Genomic DNA, 26,977 nt, shown 5'->3' with positions numbered 1-26,977 from the left:
CCTTCTCCAGGAATCCTCAGCCCGGCAGGATTCCACATGGATCCACAGAGTGTCCCACATGGGGGCCACGGGCCATGCCTGCCATACAGAATGAGCATAGGGCAGGAACCAGGACACCTGGGTCCGCCTTCCTATTGCAGGGTTTCCCAGACAGCACTAGGGAGCGGCCAATTGGGGCAGCCCAGGGATACAGGCCCAAGGAACAAGCAAGGTCCTCTGACTCTGGGGACACTGGCCACTGAGCCCCATGCTCTGAGCAGCCCAGCTACAACCGTGGCACCAGGAGGAAACACACACACACACAAAGAAGCTTTAGGGCAAGGCCAGAGTTTACTGCTTCAGCTGAGGGCTTTTCAGGGCAAAGGCCCAGCTCCCATGCCCAGGCAGAGCACTATGTCTGCAGATCTGGTCAGGGTGGTAGCTGCTCACCAAGGGGAGACTTCTGGTCTGATGAGTCCTGGTTGGGGGTAATCCTGGCTTAGGGTGTCCCCTGGGTCTCCTGGTTGGGGCTGGGCAGAGCACTGGGTGGGTGGTCCCCCATGACCAGGACTGGGGGGCAGGCCTCAGGTGGAATGCAGTGGCCCTCATGCTCCACGAGGCCTGCGGGGCACTGGCAGCCAGGAATGCAGGGCCTCACGCAATGGGCCGCCAGCTCCCCCAGAGGCACATGCCGGTTGAAGCAGGTGCGGGGACAGGGTGGGCCACACTCATCAAACACGAAGCCACGGTCCAGGGGGCAGCCCACCACTGCAGGCAGAGTGGAAGGCAGGGTCACAGGGCACCCAAAACTGCTCCAGTTGCTATACTCACCCCTTGCGGGCCTCCCTATACCCACCCTGTCCAGACCTGAGCCCTGTGGGCTGCTCTGCCTCTCTGTGCCACCCCCTACCCCAAGCTGCCCCGGGCACCATCCCCTCACCACAGAGTGCAGGACCCCTCCAGGCAGGTGTCACCCCTGCCTGGCGGCAGTGGCTGGCATAGGCTTCCAGGGCGTCACAGAGGCAGGCATCAGCCAAGGAGCCAGGGCCACAAGCACACAGGTCATATACACAGGCAGCAAAGAAGGGCTCAGGTGGCACCACAGCATGGCAGCGACTGAACGGGGAGGACTTCAGCACCCCACACCGGGCATTGGCACCACGCCTGGCACGGTAACCTACTGCCCGGCATGGATCCACATCTCGGCCTGCAGAACAGGGCCGGCCAGGCTCCAGCCCCTCTGGGACCTAGGTGGGAAGAGCGACCCTGATGTGGCAGCACCACTGGCAGCTGACCTCTGCATGCTATGTTTTTCAAAGCACTTCCCTCCCCACTATCTGTTTTAGTCTCAAAAATCTCCCTACAAGAACAGCAAAGGAAGCATTATCTACCTTTTCCTTATCCCCATTTTAAAGATGGACAAACCAAGGTCCCAAGTTGGTAAGTGACCTATCCAAAGTCACACAGCCAGTGAGTGACCAAGCAAGGCTTGGGGATTCAGGTGACGAGGACTCTTTCAACAGGCCATCCTACCTTCCCTTGTACCACAACAGGCAAGAAGCCCCACAGACTTCCCTGAAAGCCCATCTTTTGTGCACCCCCATTCCCTTTCCATACCAGAGGGCTGCTCTGAGACTCATTCATGCTCAGCTGTGCCCTCCTCAGCCCCTCACCCCCAGATTGTGTGCCACTAACCTGCCAGCTATTCCCAAATGCAGCCTCCGTGGGCAGGAGCAGCCCCTCAGGGCCCTGCAGATCATCCTGGCTAAAGCCATTGAAGTTCCCACAGAGCCCACAAGTGTGGCCCCGGTAGGAGCCAGGCACGCTCACCTCCACCTGGGACTGCCCATCCCACAGCACCTGTGTGGAGAGGCCTGGGACTGGGAAAGGGTAGGGACCCCAAGAGCCCAAGGTCCCTCATGGCCCCATGTGTTGTGTCAGCATGCCCAGTGGAGGAGGAGAGAAGGGACGGTGGAGGCTCCCCAGGGAAGGGATGCTGCTGCCCTGGCCCAGGCCAAGCCACACATTCCCTTAGCAAACAGATGACAGAAGAGCTGCCCACAGCTCATGCTTGACAGCATCTTCTCCTGTCAGCATCCCTGGACTGGGCCCCCGGTGAAATGCAACCCACTTCCAGGGATTCACTTTTTCATGGGTATTTGGGCCTTATAGAGGCCAAAACACAATTAGAGCCTAGAGCAGAAGTGCAGATAAGCCTTAATTTATAAATTTACAAACAGTGCTTCTTGCTGGGGGCAGGGCAGCGAATTACTCTTCCACCTGGGAGTTGAAAGGAACTTCAGAAACCACCTAGGAAACCTTAGTTGACTTTGCTCCCCTTCCCCCACTTTACAGATGAGAAACTAAGGCTCAGAGCAGGTAGGTAGTGGCCTAACAGCTCCAGTGTGTGGTGCTGAACCACGATTAGAAACCAGGCTCGGGGCCGGCCCGTGGCTCACTCGGGAGAGTGTGGTGCTGATAACACCAAGGCCCCGGGTTCGGATCCCATATACGGATGGCCGGTTCGCTCACTGGCTGAGCGCGGTGCTGACAACACCAAGCCAAGGGTTAAGATCCCCTTACCGGTCATCTTTAAAAAAAAAAAAAAAAGAAAGAAACCAGGCTCGGAGTTCCTGCGGCTGCTCCCGGGGTCTCTGGCCCTGATCCCTCCCCTGGGAATCCAGTAGCATTCTCTCGCCTGCCTCCGTGGCCTCCTTCGCCTGGGAGGTAGCTGGCGTCCCCACCCCCTCGACAGGACCAAGGCTCCCAGGCAGGCGGGCGGGGAGCCCGGCCCCACCTCTCACTGGCCCCGCGCCGCACCTGGAGCCCGGGCTGGGCGTGGAGGATCACAGTGCGTCCCCTCAGCTCCACGTACAGCAGCGGCTCCTGCAGGAAGGGCAAGGCCACCGGGCGCCCGTCCACCTGGAGAAGGGAGGCGGGAGCAGAGGCGACGTCGGAGCGGACGGGTGGGCAGCGTGGGACAGACCTTTCTCAAGTCCTCGGGCTCTGCTCACCGTGATCACGTTGCCCTGCAGCAGCCGCACGGCCACGTCTCCCAGCAGCACCGTCACCTCCTGGGTCCAGGCCACGCCGCTCCGACCCCGGTCGTGGTTGGTCACGTGCACACTGTAGGCAGGACAGGCAGGGTGTCAGGGGTCACCTGGGCCGGGCGGAGGGGGAAGGGAGGAGGGAGAGGGGTTGCACACCTGAAGTCCCCGCCACGACAGTCCTTGGCCAGCACATAGCAGCAGCTGCCCTGGAAGTGCAGCAGGCGGCCGTCGAAGGTGCGGTAATGGGGGTCTCCGAAGGCCATGCAGGAAGCGGGCCGGGGCAGGCAGCGGGGGCAGCAGCTGCCGGGACTCAGGGCTGGGGCTTCGTCCTGGCCTCAGCCCCAGACACCGTCAGACACATCGCCTCCCTCCCCCCGCCATGCCCCTCGCAGACTCTCGCGGAGGACCGAGCGTGGCCCGGGAGTCTCCAGGGCTCTCGGACTCGGCTCGCAAGCGCCGCCTCGTGGCTGCGCTAGGAACTGCACCGTCCCGGGCTCCCGGACGCGGCTCCCGCGCCGCGGCCGAAGCCCAGCCTTCCTCCCCGGCGCCGGCTGTCCCAGGGCGGCGGTGCCGCGTGCCCTTCCTCGCTCCCACCGCCTTAGACCGCGGCACTCACGGGGCCACACGCGAGCGGCGGGCAGCGCTGGCTCTGGCAGCGCACGGTGCCGGCAACACAGGAGCAGCTGGTGCAGGCGTCCAGGGCCCAGCGCTCCCCGGAGGCCACCTCCCGGCCCTGGTGCACGCACGACTGGGTGGGGGCTGAGGGGACAGGAGACGCGGAAGGTCAGCGCTGCCCCCACCCACACACACGCCAGGTCTCTTACCTCTACCGTGGTCCCGGCCCCACACCTTGGCAAAGCTCGCAGCAGCCGCCGGCCTCGGACACCTTCACCCAGCCGTGGGGGCAGGAGAGGGCCTGACACTCCTCCAGGTGACACTCCACATGGCCCCGCTGTGGACAGACATCATTGCTCTAGGGATTTCCTCGGGGTTTGATGTCCCGGCCTCCTGCTTCTGGGACCTTCCGGCACGGTCTGCGGCAGCAGCCCCTTCTCGGTCTGCCTCTGCCGCACAAAACACCCACTTCGTGGTTCGCGGGAAGAAACGCAGCTCTCGGCTGCCTGCCCGGTACAGGGATGCCCCTCACAGCCCCCATATTTACTGCTGGAATGTGGGCACTCCATTTATCCGTCTGGAAGGTCCTCCCCCACCCCCAGCTCACAATGCAGGTGCAAGCAATGCAGGCGTTGCTGGGGTCCCGCCAGCTCTCTCCATCTGCCACTCTCCGGCCCTCGGCCTCCAGCACGCATTCTGAGGGGGAAGAAATGGGACGGCGGGCACTGTCCCTCCAGCTGCGTCCTACCCCCTGGAGCTCGCCCTGAGCTTCGCAGCAGGGAAGCACCCACCCCATTCCACTAGCACCCCGATGGGGTTGATTTCGGCAGCCGATATCCAGAGAGCCTGCTAGAGGTCAGGACTTTCACCGGTGCCCGGATGTCCCTAGGGTCCTGGAAACCCAAAAAGCCAGAGGCTGGAACACTCCTCTGGGCTGGCTGCCCACTCAGCAGTGTAAACACCCTACTAATGGGCCTGGGATCATTGAGCTCCCTGACAAGCCTCAGGCCAGGCCTTGAAGATCCAGGCTTCATCTGCCTCCTCTGCCACCTGGGTCCCTTCCCCATTCTGACAAAAAGCCCCTCCATTTCCATAAAAGAATGAAACCTGGATTCTGAGTGCAGACCCCAGGCTGCCCACTTGGCTCATGAACACCATCCCCTCCTGTCTCCCTCCTGGGCTCCTGCTCTGAGGGTGCAGGCAAGGCTGGGCACTTACCCTGGCACACGGGGCAGCAGCTCCCAGGAGGGGTATGGCGCTCCAACAAGGGACAGCTGAGCTCAGGACAGGCCCGGTGAATGCAGAGCCAGGTCAGGTCCTGCTTGTGTGTGAACACAATAGATGGAGAACAGCAGATCTTAAGGAGCTGACAGGAGGGAGCAGAGCATAGGCGGCAGGTGACATTCAGGACAAGTGGGCGAATATCGAGGTAGGTGGAAAGCCCCAGAGTTGTTGCAGGAGAGGAGTCGCAGGCAGCCACAGCCCACAGAGGAGGAAGAAGAGGAGGCCTTGAGAGTCCCCAAGGCAGGTGGGCTCACCTGGCACTGGCAGGTGTAGCAGGCATCTGGCGGGGTCAGCTCAGACCCTAGCAGGCCCTCTGTGCAGTTACTCAGCGCCTCTGTGAAAAGAAAAGCCCCGTGCAGGGGATTGAAAGGAGGGAGCAGGGGTTGAAATCCCAGCTGTCCCCATCCACTGTGTCCCCAGACTTCTTGGGCCCAAAGCATACCCACATCCCCAGCACCTTGACTCCAGGGAAGATAAATCCTCTTTCCTTATGGTCAGCAAAGTTTGGACTTTTTAAAAGGACCTTTGCTAGGTTACTAGGGTGGGGGCCTGGAAACCCAGAAAGTGTGGCTTCCTCAGCCTGAGGTCACTAAGAATGGCCAGATTACCTGGCCTGCTCTCCCTGCCGCTTCCTTATGTATAGTCTGGCTAAAACAGCACAGGGGAGCACAAAGAGACAGGCTATGGGTTAGAACCAGTCCCAGGTTCTGATCCTGGCTCCAGCACTCAATGCCTGTGCCAATGTGGGCAGATGAATCAACCTCTCTAAGCCTCAGTTTCTTCATCTGTAAAAAGGGAACAGTAATACTTATCTCACTGGGTAACTATGAAAATTAAACGAGGTCCTGTTTATTAAGTGCACCAAATGTGTGGCAAGCATTCGGTGCTTCATCGATGTCAGCCTTCTTCCCCTCCCTTGAAGCACATCCCAGCAAGTGTTGATAAGAATAGCTCTCCCCATGGATGGCAGTGACGGTCGTACAACATTATGAACCTATTTAATACCTAACTGAACCACGCACATAAAACTGGCTAAGATGGTAAATTTTGTTATGTGTATTTTATCACAATAAAAAAATTGAAGAGAAAAAGAGGAGAGTGCGATTATCATCACAGAAAGCATGTTTTTTACATGTGAGGACAACGTTAACTCGTATTGCAGTTGGGTTACTATTTCAATGCTGGTGTACTACCAGGAGCTGAAAAAACTGCCTCCACAACGAATGTCACACGGGGGCTGGTCGGTTAGCTCAGCTGCTTCGAGCGTGGTGCTGACGACACCAGGGTCTGGAGTTCGAGCCTGACCAGCCGCCAAAACAAAAGTACCCAAGTGCGAAATGGCTGTATTGGGTAAACTGCAAGTATTGTATTAAATCCAGGAAACAGAACTTGGCTACCTTTCAATATTTGTAATGAAAAATATAACTGTTTATTTACTCTTTTCCCCCAATCTTAGTAAATCTTTAAAAAAAAAAAAAAAAGAATTGCTCTCCCCCGCTGTGGCTGGGCCACATCACAGCCGGCAGGGAGCCCGCGGCCGGCACAACTGCCAGCCCGCAGCGCCACCTGCTGGGCAAGACGCTGCACAAACTGCACCTGGCTTCAGAGAGGCAGGGGTCCCTGATAGCTTTCCCAGCTCCCCTTGGGGCGGTGCAGGCATGGGCTTTCAGAACAGCCCACGGGAGTCACGAAAGCCCTGGGGCTGGGGAGGGGAGCCGGCTGGCTCTTCCAGCATCACTCTGGGGGCGACAGCCCTACCCTCAGAGCTATCTACCCCCAAATCCCAGACTCACGGGCACAGGTGGGGCAGCAGTGCTGGGGCTTGGGGGGCAGGAGCTGGCTGGGGGGGCAGCCCACCAGGCTGGGACACTGCTGCCGGTGACAGCGAAGGCTGGGAGGGCCCTCAGGCTGCGGCTACAAGAATGAGTGGGCAGGAGTGGGTCCCAGGCCATGAAAGCTGAGAGCTCCCCACTTCCCCTGGACTCCAGGTCCCTCCATCTGCGCATGCGCCCTCCTCCAGATGTACCTGGGGCACTCAGACTCAAGACTGAAAAGAGACTCAGGAGCTCCCTAGACTTGTTCCTCACTCCATCCTCCAATCCCCAGAGATGATGTCCCTGTCCAGTCACATAGGCCTGGGCCCTCATGTGACCTTTGATCTTCCTGCAGTCTCCTGCCAGCCTCCTCCTGAGCCCCACTGCCTAATGTCCTGACCTAAGATGTCAGTTACCTGCTCGCAACCCTCCATGGCTCCTCATTACCTTCCAGGTAGAATTTGCACAGTATGGCCCCACCCGCTTCCCAGGTGGCTACTCCCTCCCCCCACACCCACCCCACACCCCAGCCAGGAACTACCCACTGCTTCCCCCACACTTGAAAACTGTGCCCTGTGTCTAACCCTGGACCTCCTGGCTGTGGGACACATTCGTGCCTCTGACCCCCATGGTGCCTGCTTCATGCAGTGTCCAGCTTGGCTGGGCCTCACCCCGAGGAGCCCCTAGCCCATCAGCTTCGCCCTCACCCTACCTCACAGATGCACACTTCACAGGGGTCTGCCCCAGGCTGGAAGCTCTCTCCAGGCTCATACTTCCGACCGTTGTGCGCACAGTCTTGGGGAGTGGGTTAGAGCAGAACAGGAACAGGGAGCCCTCAGGCTGGCAGCAGTGCCTGGGGGCACCGCGCCCCAGGGACTGGGGTATGTACAAGAATGGAGACCACTCCTCCTAGAAAGCCTGTCTCTGCCACCCAACCAGTACTAAGGCAGGGAGGTGCAGATCCAGGGGCTCTCTTCATTTTTTTCCCTCCCCACCCCAGGCTTCCAGTACCAGAGCATCGCGGACAGCAGTCACTGGGCCCCTGGTGGGGCTGGGCACAGGAACTGACACACTGGATGCGGGCACAGGTGACGACACCCTCATGACATGTGCAGGAGGAGCAGGGGCTGTCCGGGGGCTCCCAGCTACTGCCTTCGGGGTGTTCCTCCCCATGAGCCAGGCAGCCTGCGGTCCAAGGTAGACAGGAACAAGCATGGAGTCTGAGATCTGGACGTCTGTCTCCAGCCCCCCACCCTGGGCACCAGGAGCGGGCTCCTGAAGGATGTGGCGGGAAAGCGGGCTAGGGCAGCACTCCTGTCTGTGGTAGAAGGGAAAGGTACGGAGTTGGGGTCAGAACAGCCAGTTCTAATCCTGTTCCCCATCTGCTTGCTTACTGGCCCAAACTCCAGGCAGCAGCTGCAGCCAGCACAGGCGACAGTGCCTGGCATGCAGCAGGTGTGTAATAAGTGCACGAGGAACGAATGAACGACTCCATCACTAACCACGTGCCCAAGGTAACTCAATCTCTCCAGGCCTCAGTCCCCTCATCTGTTAAATGAGGATTTCATCTGTCCCGACTACCTACACCTGAGATGCTGTGGTGGCTTTGGGGAAACTACGCCATGCTGGGCAGTGTATGGGCTGAGGGGCAGCAGGCAGGCTAGGAAAGCCTCATGTTCTGGAGCCAGATGGTCTAGATGCGCATCTTGATTCTGCCACCGACTAGCTGAGTGCCCACAGGCAAGTCATGCTACCTCTCTGTACCTCCATTTTCTCATCTGTGAAATGGGAGTAAGAGCACTTATCTGATAGGATCAAATGTGCAGATTCAATGAGATAATGTGTGTAAAGTGCTTAGCTCAGGGCATGGCACATGGTATGTGCTTAGTAAACATTAATTATCATTATTATGGTGAGGAAGAGGGTGTGGTTAGGAAGAAGGGCAGCTTTGAGGGGAATCTAACCAGCACCTGGGCGGGGGAGGGTCTGAGCAGGCCTGGGGCAGGAAGAGGCAGGAGAAGCTGAAGGAGGCAAGAGTGAGAGTTCAAGGGCCAGGGAGGGGGAGGGCCAGAGGGGTGAGGGGGGTGGGATGGGGGAGTGGGGTGGCCGGGGCAGGCAGGTCGGGGGGACATCGGTGCAGGGGCTGAAGCGAGGGGCAGCTCCCAGGGCTGGGTGTACCTCGGCAGCGAGGGCAGCAGCTCCCCTGCTCTGTGACCTGGAGCGGGCAGGGCAGGGGTGGGCACCGCAGCCGTGCACAGTTGACCTGGCCGGCCTGCAGGAGATGCAGCCAGTGGCTTGCCGCCTAGGCCAGGGCTTAGCCCTCACCCCAGCGTCCCCTGGTACCACCACCTCCTGCCACACCTGACAGCGACACCGTTCACAGCTGCCTGCAGGCCCCTCAAACTCCTCCCCGTCCTGGTGTTCCCGACCCTGAGAGAGGCAGCCTGTGGGGGACATACTTCCTGGGGGGGGGCATGTGCCACCCTGCCCTGCTCTGCCCAACCTCAGGCCTGGTAGGAAGGGAGGGAAGGGGAGTGAGGAAGAGGTGGGGAAGGGCCTGGGGGCTGGGCACGCAGAAGGCAGCTCACTGCGGCACACAGGACACAGGCAGGGTCCTGGAGAGGGGTGACGGCAGAGAGCTGGAAGACATGGCTTCCTGTGGCAGCTCATGGAACCTTCCTGGGGGAGAGAGGTTACACTGCCACTTCTGCCTCCCATGTCCCTCCATCCCACCTTCAAAACGGGCTGCACAGTGCCCTGTGGCAGGGATGTCCCAGGAGATGTCACAGAGAAAGTACATCCCTTGTGACCTGGGTGGAGGAGACAACCCTTTCCTGTCCAGAGAGGAGGTTCAAGGGATGAAAGGTTGCCAAGTTCCCAAAAGGGCTGCCTCACCTGGCAGGTGCAGAGGGAGCAGGTGGGGTCAAGTGGGTCAGGAAGGATCTCTCCAGGGGCAGCAGTGACCCCGTGATAGAAGCATCCTGGCAGAGTGGGGGATGCAATGGAAGAGCCGCCATCAAGGAAGACCCTCACTGTCCACTGTCGCACGCACACACACATACATATGTACATGTACGCAGTCATGCCTGGGGACCACCACCAGTGCTGATGGAGACATAAGTATGGCCTGGAGTGGCAAGGAAGGGGAGGGCTGGGGGGAAACATGTCAGTGAGGCCACTGATGGTGGGATTTGCATGCGTCAGAGGGTAGAGGACAGCATTCCAGGCAGGAAGACTGGAGGCAGCCAGCGGAGGGCAGGGGGTGGGATCGAGACTGCGGAGCATCTGCCGTCTGTGCCAGTGGAGGAAAGGGAGGGACTGGGCACCTTGGAAATGCAGCGCGGTGGGCTGGGCAGGCAGGGGGCAAAGGAGCTGCCCTTCATGATGGGTGACTCCAGGGCAACAGGAGCCATTGAGTAGTTTTGAGTATGGCGACAGAATAATTTAGGAAGGCAGCAAGACAATTTAAGAGTAGGGAGGTATGGAAGCCAGAGGACTGGTTATTTGGTGAGTATGGTCGTCTCGTGTGAGGTGACAGCAGGGACAGAGAGGAGGACACGGGTATAGTGTGAGAGGAGTCTGGGGAAAAGGGTGGGATGTGAGTGTGTCTATCTCACGTGGGGAGGGCTGATGGGGCGCAGCTGGATGGTAAAGCTCCAGGCCCCTGGGAGCCCCACAAGAGCTAGTGCAGCCTTACCCTGGCAGGTTGGGCAGCAGTGCCCAGATGGGGTGAGAGGGTGGCTGCAGCCCAGAGGCTCACAGGGCCAGCGGCTGCAGGTCACAAAGCCTCCAAGGCAGGTGCACAGGTTGCAGGGTTCTCGGGGATCTGGGAACTCCTGGCTGCTCAGGTAGGACTCCCCCAGGTACTCACAGCCTTCCAGGGTGGAGGCAGAGAGAGGCAGGGAGGAGGGGCAGAAAGGGAAGAGAAGAAAGCAGTTGTCAGTCTCTGAGCTTAGACCCTACACAGGTCCAAGGCCTCAAAGACCTAGCACCCGGGAGGAGGAGGGGGGCGAATGCAGGCCCAGGGGCAAAGCATGCTGGAGGGGGGCAGGGTTTGGACTAGCCAAAGGGTAAACTTTCTCCCCTTCAGCCCGCAAAAAATCTCCCTGTCCAATCTACAGGAGAAAACTCACAAAGAATCTGTCCCTAGGGTTAGATACTCAGCAGGCCACTGCCCATTAGCCCCAGCTCACTTAGGTGGTTCGGATTCAAGGTATTCCCTTATCCCCTTTCCAGTGCTCTTTCAAGCCCTCTAATTAATCAAGGAGGAAGACGGGGTCCCAGGGTGGTGGCAGCCTGCCCTTGGCACCTGACACTTGCTCACCTCCTTTTTTAAAAAAGAGAGGGTGAGGCTCATGCTCAAAGCCCTCACAAGCATTTAATAACAAAGTTATATTTGTGATTGTAATTTTTTTTTTTTTTTGGCAGATGGCCAGCACAGGGATTGAACCCTGAGCCTTGCTGTTGTCAGCACCACCCTCTAACTGACCCAATGGCCAGCTCCTGATTGTATTTATTTTTATGGCAATCCATTCCTGGCAAGTCTAATTTTCCAATTACACTATAATATAAAACTCCTTTCTCAATAAATTTAAGTTAATAAGTGAGTTAATTTGTTTGTGTTGTTTTGTTTTGTTTGGCATCTGACCGGTATAAATGAGTTCATTTGAATAAATAAATAAATAAATAAATGAGAATTGGTAGAAGGTTTGTAGTAAATATTGCTAAGATAGTACAAGAGCGATGAAAGACTGGGTCTATGTCAACTCTCTTTTTTTGTGAGAGTTAAAATTTCGGCCCAGAGAGGTTGTGTAACTTGCCCCAGGTCACACAGCCAAATTAGCATCAGAGGCAGAGGAAAAACCAGGCTTTAATCCCGGGCTTTTTTCTCACAGTAATAAATATTTCAGATCCACTCTGGGGCAGTAAAGGTGCCGCTGACCCAGACCTCCCATCTCCCCCTCCCCCAGCTGCCACCCCAGCAGTCCCCTGCCCCTCACCATCACAGGCAGGGCAGCAGTCGCCCCTGGCGGGGAAGGGGCACTGTGCAGGGGCGCAAGCCCTGGGCTCGCAGCTGACGCTGCCCTCCCAGCAGAGGCAGACGTGACACGCGACCGAGGGTGAGGGGAAGCGCTGCCCGCTGGCAAACTCCTTCCCCTCGTACAGGCAGCCTAGGGACAAGGGCAGGGGCTGGGGCGCCGTGAGAAGGACACTGGGCAGGGGCTCCGGGGCAGGTCGGTCAGGTGGCGCGGGCGCTGTCCGGGCCGGGAGGGGCGCCACCAGGGCGTTACCGTCGCAGGAGGAGCAGCAGGGTCCCCGGCGCGGGTGGGCGCAGGGCGCGGGCGGGCAGGGAAGCGGCTGGCAGGACACCGAGCCGTCGAGGCAGAGGCAGCGGCGGCAGGGGTCGCCGGGGAAAGAGAAGTGCTCCTGGTGGCGGGCGGGGACCTCGTCCCCGGGCCGGGGACAGCCGGTGGGGGCGGCGGCGGTGGCTGCGGCGAGAGCGCGCGTTAGGGGGACCCAGAGAGAGGCCTTGGAGGGGACCCCGAGGAGGAGCGGCTCAGGGCTGCGGCTCCTACCGGGGCACCGCGGGCAGCACTCTCCCGCCAGCAGGGCCGGCTCTGGACAGGGCAGCGGCGGGCAGCGGCGGGCCAGGCACTGCACGTTGCCGCTCTGCAGAGGAACAGATGGACGTACCACGCCAGGCCACCTCGTGGGCCTCTGACCTCCCCAGTCCCACCTCCACTCGCCTGGGCTCCTCCTCCCATCCAGCTGGCAGACTCACCAGACAGCGACACAGACGGCAGGGGTCAGTGGGGTGCGGGAAGTCTGCTCCACTGGGGTACTCTTTCCCACCAAAGGCACAGCCTGGGGAGGGGGGAGTTTTAGGCCTGGGAGAGGCCCTGCTCCCCCTGGGGCATGCTGTCCTCCAGCCCCAAATGCCTATGGATGAGGCTGAGCCATCCCAGAGCCCCCCACCCCACCCCCGGTACTGTCCACCTCACCACTGCAGTCATTCTGGCAGCAGGTCCCAGGCAGCGGGTGGGCACAGGAGGGCCTGGGACAGGTGCGAGGCTTGCAGTGGGCACGGCCTTCCTGGCACCGGCACTCCTGGCAGGGGTCTCGGGGGTGGGAGAAGCTCTCACCATCAACAAACACCTGTTTCTCCAGGACACAATCTGGGCAGCAGACAGTGAGGACAGGAATGGGTGCAAAGACTGACCACACTGGCACTAGGGGCAGGCTGACAGCCCTTCTATGCCTGGAGTCCAGAACCACTGCAGAAGTGCCCACATGGCAGCTGTCCCCACTCGGGGACAGGAGGAAGAGGGCCATGTGCACCTATGCACAGGCATGTGTATTGCTCTGAGCATGTGTGTGTGTGCATTTGAGTCCATTTAACTACAGGCAGGTGTGTGTCTCTGAGAGTGAAGGGGTGGAGAGCTTACACACGTGTGCCTGTGTTTGTGACACACACCCTGGCACAGGTGGGCAGGGACAGTCACATGCATCCAAGCACCCAGTCTCCCACATGACAGACTCAAACATTTGTTGCATGAACATGTTATCCAAGCGGATATACAAATATATCTGAGTAATGGGGAGATTGGAAGAGGAAGTTGGAGTGGGTGGGGAGTATCTGTTGGGCCCACAGGGCCTGGGAGCCAGCCAGGTGCAATAAGCACATACCTGGGCACCTGGGACAGCACTGGCCAGGTCCACTCTGGGGCCTGGCACAGGTCATGGGAGGGCAGTCGACCAAGGAGCACGTCACCGTCCCATCCTGGGAGCAGGGGAGAGGGCAATGGGGGTGGGCCCCAGGAGGGATCCGCGGGGCAGCAGCAAGCCTCGGGCAGGTACCTGGCAGCGGCAGGTGTGGCAAGGGCTGTCTGCGTCCGTGAAGTTCTGCCCATTGACATACACTTGGCCATGGTAGGTGCAGCTCTCACAGCTGAGGCAGCAGGCACCTGGGTGGGGCAGACTGGTCAGGGTGGGATGGGCCGAGCAGGGAAAGGAAGCCAAGATCAGGGCGGGGTACTCACCAGGGGCCTGGGTAGGATGCTGGCAGGGGGCTGGGGTGCAGAGCACAGCCCTGCACGTGGGCACCCCATCTTGACAGGAGCAGACAGTGCAGGGCTGGTCATCAGGCTCCCATTGGACCCCCTCAGCAAACTCCTCCCCATGGAGCACGCAGACTACAGCAAGGCAGCTGTCACCATGGCAACCCAAACACTTCCCACCCATCCCTGTCCTTCTCAGACCACAGGGACCCCAGCTTTGCCATCCCCACTGTGGCCTCTGAACACACTCTGGAATGGCTGATGGACTGAGCAAGCCCCTTCCCCCCTTACTATGAAGCCCCTCCATCCCAGTCCTGAGGAAGCAGCACCTTCCCCACCTCCTCACCCACACACCTGGGCAGAGCTGGGGGCCGGAGGCAGGCAGGGCACAGGGTGCGACTGGGCACTCCTGCTCCTCACAGGACACCTCGCCAGCCTAGGAGGGAGGCCAGGTAAGAGGCCCTCAAGGAATGAGACAGACCTGGGCATGAGTAGGGGGACCACCCACCTGGCAGGTGCAGTGCACACAGTGGCCACTCTCTTGGAGGCTGAAAGTCTCCTGGCTCTGATATTGGTGTCCCTGGTACTCACAGCCTGGATGGGAGGACAGGGGGTGGGTGTACAGGGCTGGAGGCTGAAGGGGCATCCACCCCCCACCTTGAGGAGGAATGCCCACCAATATCCTCCAGAAGCCTCTGCCAGCCAGCCCCCCGCATCACCACATTAGCATGGGCCCCACCACAGTGCCTACTCACCGTCGCAGACTGGGCAGCACTGACCAGGGATCCTGCCTGGGTGTCTGCAGGGCATGGGCGGGCAGGGCAGAGACTCACACTGGACATTCCCGTTCTACCAACAGGGCCTGGTCAACATGTGAGAGGCAGCCCCAGAAGCCAGGCCCTCCCTGCCAAGCAGCCCCACTCACAGCACAGCGGCAGTGGGAGCAGGGGTCCTCAGAGCTCACAGGCTCCCCGCTGTGGTACTCCCGCCCATTTAGGAAACAGCCTGTGGGGAAGAGGTGCCTTAGACCCTCCTCCAGGGCCCCTCTCAGGGCCATTATCAGCTTTCTGAGCCCATCCGGGTGCCCTCTGTGCTGCAGACCCCACTCTATCCACCTACTCACCATCACACACGGGGCAGCAGGTGCCTGGGAGGGGCCGGGCAGGGTAGGGGCACAGGCTGGTACATTCTCGCTGGCGGCACTGGATGTGGCCCTCCTGGTGGGGGGAGGGTGGGCAGGCCTCAGCCAAGTGACAGAAACAGCATTCAAGTCCCAGCTATCCACTTATGAGATGTTGTTATGGGTTGAATTGTGTCCCCACGAAATTCATATGTTGAAGTCCTAGCCCCCTGTACCTCAGAATGTGACCTTATTTGGGGCTGGCCCCATGGCTCACTCGGGAGAGTGCGGTGCTGATAACACCAAGGCCACGGGTTCGGATCCTATATAGAGATGGCTGGTTAGCTCACTGGCTGAGTATGGTGCTGACAACACCAAGCCAAGGGTTAAGATCCCCTTACCAGTCACTTTTAAAAAAAAAAAAGACTGTGACCTTATTTGGAAAGAGTGTTGTTGCAGATGTGACTAGTTAAGATTAGATCATACTGGAGTTGGGTGGACCCCTAATACAATATGCCTGGTGTCCTTATAAAAGGTGGAAGTTTGGACACAGACACACACGCAGGCTGAATGACATGTGAAGATGAAGGCAGAAATCCAGGTGCTGTAGAAGCCAAGGGACACCACAGGTTGCCAAAACCACCAGAAGCAGGGGGGAGTCCTGGAGCAGAGTCTCCCCAACAGCCCTCAGAAGGAATCAGCCCTGGGCTGGCCCATGGCTCACTTGGGAGAGTGTGATGCTGATAACACCAAGGCCACGGGTTCGGATCCCTATATAGGGATGGCCGGTTCGCTCACTGGCTGAACGTGGTGCTGACAACACCACGCCAAGGGTTAAGATCCCCTTACCGGTCATCTTTTTTTAAAAAAAAGAAGGAATCAGCCCTGCTGACACCTTGATCTCTGACTTCTCGCCTCCAGAACTATGTGAGAATAAATTTCTGTTGTTTAAGCCACCTGATCTGTGGTACTTTGTTAGAGCAGCCTCAGGAAACTAATGCAGATGTATAACCTAGCATGCTACTTAAGCTCTCTGTGACTCAGTCTACTCCTCGGAAAAAAAGGGACAATAATAGTCCTGTCCTCATAGACTTGCTATGGGGAAGAAATGAGAGACGGTGCCTGGTGTGGCACCTGCCTCTGGAAGCTGGTACTTAACAAGGTGGCTGCTGCTGTCCCCCCACAGCTTGACCCAAACAGATCTCACCCCTCAAATTCACACCTGCATCCCTGGGCTTACCACCTCCAGCCCCTGTGGGGTCTATTCTCACAGGTGGGGAGTAGGGAGGGTCAGTGCGCACAGGGAGGGGGAGGACAAGGTTGCAGCAGGGTGGGGGCCCCAGGGCCTACACAGGGGTGTCCCTAGTCCTTGGCAAGCTGTTGGGAAGCTCCATGGTTCTGGCTTCAGGCCCCACAAAACACAACCCCGCCAGTGAGCCTGCCTGGACATCAGGGCCTACAGGTCCCTCCCTTCCTCCCAGGCTTTACCCTGACTATTCCCTATACCTAGAGTGTCTCCCCCCATCCCTCCCTACTCGAAGCCTACTCAGTCTTTATTTTTTTTATTTTTATTTTTTTAAAAAAGATGACCGGTAAGGGGATCTTAACCCTTGACTTGGTGTTGTCAGCACCACGCTCCCCCAAGTGAGCCACGGGCCAGCCCCTCCTACTCAGCCTTTAAGGCCTGGTCACACCATCTCTTCCCGGCAGATGTTCTAGATCTGTGCTGTGCACTAGAAATATAAAACAAGCCATTCTAAATTCTCTAGTAATCAAATTTTAAAACTAAAAAGAAACAGATAAAATTAAATTTTAGTAATAAATTCCATTCGACCCAATATATCCAAAATGTTGATTTCAATGTTGATTTCAATGAGATATTTTACATTCTTATTTTTCCTACTACAGCTTTGAAGCGTACTTTACACTTACAGTACATCTCCCTTCGGACCAGCCACATCTGAAGGGCTCAGCAGCCAGATGCAGCAGCGGCTACCTAACCAGCACAGTTCTCAAAGCCGTGAACCAAACTGCCCATCTTCCTCCCTGGAACTTTGGCTGCCGGTCATATCCTGCCCGGTCTCTCTCCTCCTTCACCCTGTGAGCTCCTTGAATTCGGGTCACAAACCCGTGCTGAACAACTACTGTGCTCACAGCTGGGCTTACAGCAGAGCTCCACCCAGTCCCCGCCCTCACGGCGCCCAGGATTAGGTCTGCTCCATCTCTGTCCCCTCTCATTGCCTACGGGATGCATTCAGTGGAACGAGTGGTGGCCTTGAGGGCAGGGAGGGGTGAGGGACAGCCCACGAGCAGCCTCGGCACTCACCAGACACCGGCAGAGCTGACATGGGTCCCCAGGTGTGGTCCACTCTTGGCCATGCTCCCAGTGAGAGTCACCTTCTGTGCATCCTGGGGGTGGGGGTGGGAGGCAGAGAGGAGGCCTGGTGGGGGCTGGGCTGGACCCCAGCTCAGCCTCCCTCACCCTCCTCTGCATGCCCTCTGAAGGCTCCCTCCTGAGCCAAGACCAGATTGGCTCATGCCTCTGCCTAGACTCCTCGGTGGCTCCCAGTGTCCTAGGCCTGCCCTTCCTGGTCTTCTGAGGCATGAAAAGGCCACGCCCACCTCCCCACCTATCTCTGGCCCCTCCTCACCTGTCCATTTAAGCTTTGGCCATTCATCCTACTTGCACCTTCCCACCTAACATACACACACACACCCTGAGTGTCCTGGAATGCCCTCTGCCTTCTTTGGACCTTCACCTAGCTAACTGCCTTTTATCCTTAAGGGTCACCTCAGGACCTGCTGCCTCCAGGATGCTTTCCCTCCTGTGCCCAGGCTGGATTAGGTCTCCTGCCTCTGAATTTCCACCTGGTGCCTGCTTCTATTCCCACCTTTGGGACATTATTTTACAATATTGGTATATGACTCAGTGTCATCCTCTAGTGGTCATCCTTGAGGGCTGACCCTGTGTCTTACGTGTTAGAGGAGCACAAAGCAGATAATAAATATTTATTAAGCAGCCTCTGAAGTATAGACTATCAATATCTGCACCTGAAGCAGGGAAATTGAGGCACAGAGTAACTTAGAATCACACAACCACTAAGTGGCAATGGCAGAATTTGAGCTCAGGCATTCCAGCCCCAGCACAGGCTTGGCCAGGCATCACTGCCCCACTGAGCAGCCCAGATCAGAGTCCTGCAGGATGGGCTCTGCAGTTCAAGAAATGGAGTGACAGTCCCACCTGGGGCTCCACCAGGGAAGGGTCAGGGGCTCTCACCTTGACACATTGGGCAACAGTGCCCAGGCCTCAGGATTGGCTCAGGGCAGGGGCTGGGCGGGCACTTCATGGGCACACAACGAACCAGGCTCCTCTGTAATGCAGGATTGGTTGTAATGCCTCCTGGGCTGGCTCCCCAAGAGGGCAGGGTGGGCAGGTGTCGGGCACTTTGCAGGAATGGCACAGGGCAGGGATGGAGGGAAGACCCCACTGGCACCAGCTCTCTGAAGGCATGTGAGGGGGCTGAAAGACTGGCAGGCATGGCCCAGGGGAGGGCAGGGGGTGTCCAAGAAGGAGCAGGGCCTGGGCAAAGGTGGCAGGGGGACTCACCAGGCAGGAGCATTGGAGACAAGGGTTGGAACTGGACAAAAAGTTGGCTCCCTCCTCGTAAAGTTGCCCCTCATACTCACAGCCTGGGGAGGGTTGCCAGGATGGCAGGCGGGTCACCAGAGAGCAGGGTGGGTGGACATGACCCAAGGGAAGGCATGACCCCAACTAGGTACTGGACCCTCTGGGGCTGAGGGGTTGGAGGGGCGGGCAGGGCAGGAGGTCACCTGGCCAGCAGATGGGGCAGCACTCCCCAGGTGGGGTGTAGCTCTCCAGGCAGCTGAGCTCTGAGCATGAGGGCCCCTGGCACCGCACAGTTCCTGCCTGTGGGGCAGACACTGAGCCCTCCCTCCCTCCCTCTCCACTGCCCGAGTGGGTTACTCTGCTGGCCTAGCAGACCCCGATGCCTGGGTGGCAGCAGCAGCCCTGTCTGGCCCCCAGATTGGGTTGGGCACAGCCAGGCCTGGGGATGCCAAGCAGCAGGGATGGGGGTGGTGGCTGGGGCCAGGCTCTGATTTCCTTACCTGGCAGGTGCAGATGACACAGGGCTCTCGATGCCACGTTTCCCCAGCCCTGTGACCCCCAGGGCAGCCTGCAAAATCAGGACAAGGCCCCTGAGTAAGAGACGCAGAGGACTGGGTGCCACATCAAAGGTACACCACACAGCTGAGAGACATCAGAGATTTTTATATTTACTACAACTCTCCAGAAGATGGCAGTAAAGTGTCTGATACAATCAGTACATTTCCATTAAAGTTGACCCTCGGTATCTGCAGTTCCGCACCCGCTGATTTCAGCAACAGCGGATAGAAAACATCCAGAAAAAATAACAAGACAACAATAAAAATTAATACAAATAAAAAAACAATACAGTATAACAACTATTTACATAGCGTTTGCATTGTATCAGGTTTTATAAGTAATTTAGAGATGACTTAAAGTATGCAGAAGGATGAGCGTGGGTTATATGCAAATACTACACCATTTAATATCAGGGACTTGGGCGTCATCAAATTTTGGTATCCACAGGGAGTTCTGAAGACAATCTCCCGGGGAAGCTGAGAAACAAGTGTATTTTGCAACAGATGAAAGGAAAGTGCACGTGGGAGAGCAGGGCGCTGATAACACCAAGGTCAAGGGTTCAGATCCCCATACCAGCCGGCCCGTCACAAAAAAAAAGAAAAGAAAGTAGAGTGTCCTTGAGGAAAGGTGTGCCTTTATTTCTCCAAAGGCATCATATAGGCAGTGGCCCTGAGGCACCATGTGCCCTGGGGAGAGAAAGGGGGACTTTTTTCACTGATTTTTTTTTTGGGGGGGGGGGTTCCTTTCCTTTGAGACCCACCGACTCCTGAGACATCAGTCCTCCTCTTTGGCCAAGACTCCCAGGCTACGTTTCCAGACTTCACTGGTCTCAGTCCCTGTCCCATCTTTCTCACTGCCAGCTGACACTGGGTAGGATTGCCAGATAAAATATAGGAAGCCCAGTTAAATCTGAATTTCAGATAAAGAACACATTTTTTAATATAAGAATGTCCCAAGGCTGGCCCGTGGCTCACTCGGTAGAGTGCGGTGCTGATAACACCAAGGCCACGGGTTTGGATCCTATATAGGGATGGCTGGTTTGCTCACTGGCTGAGCGTGGTGCTGACAACACCAAGCCAAGGGTTGAGATCCCCTTACCGGTCATCTTTTTTTAAAAAAAATATATATATATATAAGAATGTCCCAAATATTGCATGGGATATGTTTATACTAAAAATTTTGTGTTGTTCATTTGAAATTCAAATTTAACAGGGCATCTGCGTTTTTATTTGGTACATCTGGCAGCTCTGACTGTGACACAGTAACACCCCCCAGCAGAGCCACTGCCTCCTCCTCCTGCCAGCTCTCTTCAGGGCCCTGCCACCACTGCCTCCGAGTGTCCCAAGCTCAGCCTCAGCCTAGACAACTGCTGTACCAGCCCTCTAGTGGCCTCTCTGCATCTAGCCCACACCAGATGAATATTCCTAAAACGCCTCTTTGAACACGCCACACTCTGGCTCTTCAGCCTTCAATGACTCCCCATTGCCCACAGAACAAAGTCCAGACTGCAAGGCTGACAGCAGACTCTCCCCACTGGCCTTCCCACACTGACTTCCTGCAACAACACACCTCTCCCCACCCTGTCCTTGTGCTCAGAGGGCCCTCAAGTATTCCCTCTCCTTCTGGAATCCCACTTGCCCTTGAAGATCCAGCTCAAAGGACCCATTGTCTGTAAAGCCCACTCTGACTGCCTAGTGTGGGTGGGCTCTCTGTGCCCTCCTGTCCCCTCCTTGGCAAGGCACATACTGCCTTTTACATCTCCCCTTAATCTGCTCCTTGGATCTTAAATCTTGTGTTGGATTAGCTATAAACTTATCATTTCAACTAGACTAGAAGCCCCTTGAGGACAGGATAAAGATCATGTGTCTCTTTCTCTTACAGTCTCTCTCTCAGTCCCAGCCAGAGTCGGTGTCTGCTGACTGGTGCTTGGGTTCTCAACCCCCCTAGCCACTGTCAGAGTGAGTGGGCGGGCACCCTCTGGCCATGCCCCCACACTCACACACTCTCAGGGTTCATGGTCTCAGACCACGTCTCCGGGTCCCCCAGAAGCTTGCAGGAGATGGGCTGGGGCTGGCAGGAGGCTGACCTGGTTCACAGTGTGGGCAGCATGCTCCTGGCTCAGGGCAGGGTCCACTTGGGCATGGCTTCTGGGTACAGGTGATGGCCCCTTCCTGTGGGAAGCAGACCAGGGTGGCTGCACAGGCATCAGACCCTGAAGGGCAGGGCCTCAGAATAAGAGCCTCACCCTGACTGGGACAGGTCAGAAAGCAAGAGGGTGGCTGGGGCAAGGGCAGAAAAGAGACACTCCCCCCCCCCCCATCATCTCCTGATGCTCTTGACCCCTGGGAACCATCTCTTTCAGGTGCAAGCAAATTCCCCAGAGTGGGAGAGATTCTAGGAAGAGAGCCAAGGGCTTTCTCAATGGAGAAGAGGAAGGAAAGACAGGAAGAAGTGGACATGGAGCCAGGTGAGAGAGAACGGGGTGGGGGGTTGTCTGAGGTTGAAGACAGGGGCAGGTGGAAGAGTGGGGACAAGGAAGGTTACGCAGGTGAGCAGGCGATGGAGAAACACAGCCACTACATCCTCTGCCCTCCATTCCACTGTTTGCCGGGTCCGAATTGAGGGGCCTGGGGCACTCATGGTGTGCATGGGGGGTGAACTCCAGTAGTACTCAGCATCAGCTGAGGACCACCCATGGCAAGGTTTGCAGGGGGAGGCAGGCAGACCCCAATACATAACATCTAGCACACCGTGCTGCAGCTCCACGGAACTGAAGGGAGGCAGGCGGGTGAGGGGGACAGGTATCGGACATCCATGTGGCTCACAGGAACTCACCAGGCAGTGGCAGGTGGTGCAGGCATCTGGGGAGAAGGTCTCCCCATCACCATAGGCTTGCCCATTGTGGCTGCAGCCTGTGGAGGAGACAGTGCCATTTGTCTGCTGCTCAGGAACACAGCGCCACTCCAGCAGGCAGATGGGGTGGCACTTACCACGGCAATGGGGCAGGTCGGTCCGGGGGCCACAGCGCGCGGCCCCGTCCTGGCAGATGCAGGCCGTGCAGGCATCAGGCTCCCAGCGAGCCCCCTCAGGCCAGGCGCGCCCCAGCCCCGAGCACTGGGGAGAGGCTGGGCGGCATTCGCAAGCCTCCAGCTGCCTCACCCTCGCCTGCAGCTCCTTGTTCTGGGGAAAAGAGGGGGTAGCAGGCACTGGTTCAGCTTGCTCTACCATCTTCCCAGATTTGTGGGGGGTGAAACTGAGGCAGGACAAGAAGAAAAGTTGACCGTTCCAGAGCAGAGGCCTTTCCTTGGACAGAATAGGGACCCAAAGCCCTGTCCCAAAAGTTAAGACTTCTTTACCCATCCTAAGTCTTTCCTGATGATGCCTTATGTATATATAGTAGGTGCTACATAATGTTTCCCAAATAGGTGAAACAATATGAAAATCTGCACTGACAGAAACAAACACCCTAGAAGTTCTTCGTTTGTATGAAAGAATCCATGTTAAGAACTATTCACATAAGAACCACCCCATGTGCATCTAAAACAAAACTCTAGTTTTGGGCTCCAGGGCCCCCCAGCCCAACCCCTTCTCTCTTTCCCTCCCACTGCACCAAGCCTGCCCTACCCCAGCCCTGCCAACATGGTACCTGCTCTCTGAGCTCTGTCACCTCAGCCTCCAGCCGCCCCAGCCACTCCCCCAGCGGGTGCCACTGCTCCTGGGGGGCCTCAGCAGGGGCTGAGGAGTGGGCAGGTGCCTGCTGCTGGTAGTCATGAATGTCAGCAGGCCCAGGGGACTCCCTGGGGACAGCTCCACCTGAAGGGCACAAGAATCCAGTGTGGGCCTGTGGGGGAGGGGCTGGCAAGGTTTCCTGCATTCTGCCCTCCGAACCATGGAGGGGAAGAGGGTCACCCTGTGCCCCTGCCCTGTCCACCTGCCCACCCACCATCCAGGGAAGGAGGGAGTAAAAGCTGTAGGCGGGGGCATGGAAGGAGGAGGAGGAAGGCCTGAGTGGACGAAAGTAGCCCAGACCAACTTTCCTTCCTTGTCAGGTGTGCATCCCAGGACCCCTGACTCGCTGGGTGCACGAAGCAGTATCCAGACTAAGACCTGTCAGCAGCCTGCCCAGACTCTGGGAAGGTCCCCAGCCATCGGGGGGGAGGGGGTGTCAGGATCAGCCATCCCATCTTGGGCCAAGGTCTTGGCCAGGGATGGCCTGCAGAGCTGACATGTCATGCTGGCAGGGCCCAGAAGCCAGCAGGCTGAAATGCAGGAAGAGTGAAAGACGCATGCCAAGAGGGCAGCTTTAAGGTGCCTGGGACTGGCGTGAGAGTCTTTTCAGGGAGCGCATGAGTAGCCCCTACGCTCTAAGTGTCTACACCCGTCAAAAATGGCCCCACATTTGGAGAATGGCTCAGGGAGGGGCAGCTTTCCCCCTGCTTCCACCCCCTAGCCTGACAGTTTTCCAGGCATGTGGCAGAGGGTCCTGGAGGCCCCCGATTGGGTGGGGTAGGCTCTGGAAGGCACCCCACTAGCTATCAACACACAGGCAGCCTGTCCCTGGTTCTAGAAGACACTATGTGGAGGGAAGGCGGGAGGGGTGCCCCTGAGTTCAGGCCTGGGACTGGGGACAGCCACTTCCACCTTCTCACTTTGATCCCTTTCCCGTAAAGGGAGGTGGGGGGAGGCTGACTTAGGGGTTGCTTCCCACAAACACGGACCCCTCCTCCTGGTGGGGTGGGCAGGGCAGCAGAGGGTCTGGAGCGGGAGGGGAGAGAGGATGAGGAGGATGGGGGGGTCTTTCCCACAGCAGCAGCTCGTTAGTGAGGCTGGGCCTGGACACGAGGCCTGCAAGGCAGAGGAACGATGTCACCCACTCCTGCCCCACTGCCACTGCCAAGTGGGGAGGGGATTCTAGTCCAAAACTGACCTTGTCCTCTTCCAAACCTGCTTTGCCCTGAGTTCCCTGGCTTGCTTAAAGCCACCCACCTACCCGGTTACCTAAGCCAGAACTCTAGGGCTCAGCCTCCCTCTTTTGCACCCCTCCCAAATCCCATCAGTCTCTGGTCTCGCCAGTCGTCCCCTAATCCATGCCTCGCTCTCCTGCTGTCTCCACTCAGGAGGCTGAAGACAAAGCCTCCCTGCCCAGCTCTGCTCCTCTTCTCTCAGCACGACCTTTGTAGCTCACACGGCCTCAAGTCCAAATGTGACCTTTCACCAGCGCCACTCCCCTCTCCAGCCTGCCCCGCTCCCCGCCCACTTCAGGGGTTCGAACCTCCCAGCCCTGTACCCATCTCCATCCCTTGCAGGGAGCATCCTGTCACCTGGGATGGAACTGTCATGGTGGGGCTCCTGTGCCTAGCTTCCTTCCCCACCACATGGAAGGTGGCCAAGGATGGAGTCTCAGCATTTGAAACCCTCCACCCAAGCTTGACTCCCATCTGGCCTCCCCCTACCCCCCATGACCCCACCTCCCAGGACACTCCTCCAGTCCTGCCTATGCAGGCACAGTAAGGGGGCCAGGGAGAAGCTGGGGGGTCCTCTGCCACCCCCAGGTGAAGATGGGGCCAGTCCCTTTCCCGCAGAAAGCGCTCCCTGGGGTGGCACAAACCAGGTTGCTCCCCACGGAACCTCGTCGCTGTGCTCTCGTCCTGCCCCGCCCAGTCCCTGCGCCGCGCGCTCCATTGCCGCCTGTCCCCTGGGGAGGGCCAGACAGGGACACTCAAAGTCAGCTCTCAGACCGGCCTGCTTTTTCCCGCTTTCTCAAGACCGAGCATTAACTTCAGACTGGCAGATGTCGGGGCGGCCTGACCCCACCGCTGCCCGCAGGACTTCCTCCGAGCAACAGCAGGTGGCCCCTCCCTCTCCCGGGCCCCCGTCCGTCTGCCCATCCTGCTCGCTCCACCGACCACCGACGGGGAGGTCCGCGGCCGGCCTGAGAGGCGCGCCCCGCAGGCAGGGCCGGGAGAAGCGGCCCCGGCCCCGGCCCCGGCGCGGCCGCTCGGACGGCTGAGCAGGCGGAGGGGCGCGCCCGGCCGGCCCCCAAGCCCGGGCGCCCCGACTCACCTCCCGCGCCCGCGGCCAGCGCCAGGCAGCCGAGCCGCAGGAGCAGAGCCGCCCCGGCCCCCGCCATGCTCGCTCGGCCTCGCTGTCTGTCGTCGCGGCTCGGCAGGCGCGGGCGGGGCGGGGTGGGAGCCACAGGCCGCCTCCCACCCAGCCTTTGTTCAGGGAGGGCTCATCCCGCCCAGCGGCGCTGCCTCCCGGGTGGGCACCTCGACCCACCCGGGCGCCCCAGCCCGGTCCTGACCCCAGAGAGCAAACCCCAGCCCCCCAGGAAGCTGGGCCGGGGGTGGGGGCCGAATCTCCTGCCTATGATCCAGAAGGACACCCCCAAAGAAACACAAGTTTGCCACTCTCGGGCTTTGGGATAGCCCCTTCGGGTTTTCCCTCTCACCTGCTTGTGGGAGAAACAAACCCAGCTGGAATCAAATCCCTGCACAGTTAATGCCATGTGGTCTTAGACCCCTTACTTCTTTGTGCCTCAGATCCCTTGTAAACTGGGGATTATGACATCTACTGTATAGACTTTCAGTGAGGATTGAGATCAAGCAGGTAAAGAATTTAGGGTACTGATTGGCTCATGGTAAGTGCTCAGTAAATAATAAATAATCAACAACAGGCGCTTCGTTTGGTCTCTGAAATCAAGGGAGCTGATCTAGTCCCCTTTTCACCTATAAGTTTCTTTCCCGGACTTCACTCATCACCCCTACCCACCCTAGCAGCACCAGGCTTGGCTCCAAATGCTAAGGCCTCCCTTGGATGGCTGGTCCCAGCCCCATTTTCCAGCTCCCAAACTCAGGCCTGGCCTGCAGGGTGAGCCTGGGTAGGGGGCAGGGCTGGGCCCAGGCTCAGCAGGAGGGGGCCAATGGGAGGAAGTGAGGAAAGCTGCCCACGTGGGCCCCTTGGGCTCCACAAGGCTGGGAAACTCCTCAGTGCAGCTGGAAAGCAGAGGGAGGTGGGGATGGGGCCCCAGGCTCACAGGCAAAGAGGGACATTGAGGGTGGAGCTGAGAATCCTGCCAAAGCAGTCTCCCTCCCTCCCACCATGGAGACCAGAAGTCTGAAGCACCCCTCCCCCAGCCCGCACAGGGATTAAAGGTCTCCCCCAGCCCACTCCCCACGTATCTTCTTTTATTGTGGTTTTCCCACCACGTATCTTAAGGCTTCAGTAAACAGAGGGCAGTTTCTCTTCCCTGGGAGTGTGCGGCAGGGGCAGGGGAGGCTGTGACTCAACACTGAGACCTGGCCTCAGCAGCCTGGAGCTGGGGTCAGAGCAGAGGAAAGCTAGGGCCAGCTGGCCAGAAAAGGAACGAGGAAGTGGCGCTCCATTCCCACCAGGTTTAAGGAAAATAGTTTCCCTTTACTGGGTGCCTGTTAGAAGGCAAGTCCTGGGCCGGCCCATGGCTCACTCAGGAGAGTGTGGTGCTGATAACACCAAGGCCATGGGTTCGGATCCTATATAGGGATGGCCGGTTAGCTCACTTGGAGAGCGTGGTGCTGACAACACCAAGCCAAGTGTTAAGATCCCCTTACCGGTCATCTTTAAAAAAAAAAAAAAAAGAAAAGAAAAAAGAAAAAAAGAAGGCAAGTCCTCTGGGGGCTGGGGGCAGAGAGGCTAGGAGCACAGAGGGCGGGCTACCAGGCCAAATCCTGGGCCTGAGGCTTACTAATCTATGACCCAGACCCAGCGTTGCACTTTCGGTGGCTAATTTCTCATAGCTGTGACCTGAGCCCAAACAGCACAACCCTCACGGAGTGTTTGTGAGGGTTAATAAATACATGCCTGAAAACCACCCAGCCTCATGCTCGGCATGG

General features: G+C 58.2%; 1 protein-coding gene across 1 annotated transcript; it reads right to left on the bottom strand.

The window, feature by feature from the left end:
• Positions 1-423: 423 nt before the first annotated feature.
• KCP (kielin cysteine rich BMP regulator) lies at positions 424-25,236 on the bottom strand. The gene is made up of 40 exons (XM_063100155.1): positions 25,170-25,236; positions 22,753-22,919; positions 22,097-22,286; positions 21,942-22,018; positions 21,193-21,277; positions 18,528-18,610; positions 18,198-18,291; positions 17,247-17,329; positions 14,924-15,017; positions 14,726-14,805; positions 14,556-14,649; positions 14,309-14,394; positions 14,155-14,236; positions 13,783-13,935; positions 13,601-13,707; positions 13,430-13,523; positions 12,745-12,918; positions 12,525-12,607; positions 12,319-12,412; positions 12,034-12,231; positions 11,743-11,913; positions 10,440-10,616; positions 9,638-9,723; positions 9,331-9,421; positions 9,104-9,186; positions 8,921-9,014; positions 7,754-7,927; positions 7,455-7,537; positions 6,722-6,842; positions 5,183-5,262; positions 4,863-4,962; positions 4,252-4,340; positions 3,879-3,981; positions 3,646-3,788; positions 3,186-3,358; positions 2,994-3,105; positions 2,800-2,901; positions 1,675-1,839; positions 920-1,226; positions 424-747 (listed from the first exon to the last, which is right to left on the bottom strand). Exons 1-40 carry the CDS (start codon positions 25,234-25,236, stop codon positions 479-481), a joined length of 4,908 nt encoding a protein of 1,635 aa, XP_062956225.1. The 3' UTR covers positions 424-478.
• Positions 25,237-26,977: the final 1,741 nt, after the last annotated feature.

This window comes from Cynocephalus volans, chromosome 6 (assembly GCF_027409185.1).
Source record: "Cynocephalus volans isolate mCynVol1 chromosome 6, mCynVol1.pri, whole genome shotgun sequence".
NCBI lineage: Eukaryota > Metazoa > Chordata > Mammalia > Dermoptera > Cynocephalidae > Cynocephalus > Cynocephalus volans.
This window is presented reverse-complemented; position numbering and strand designations above follow the sequence as displayed.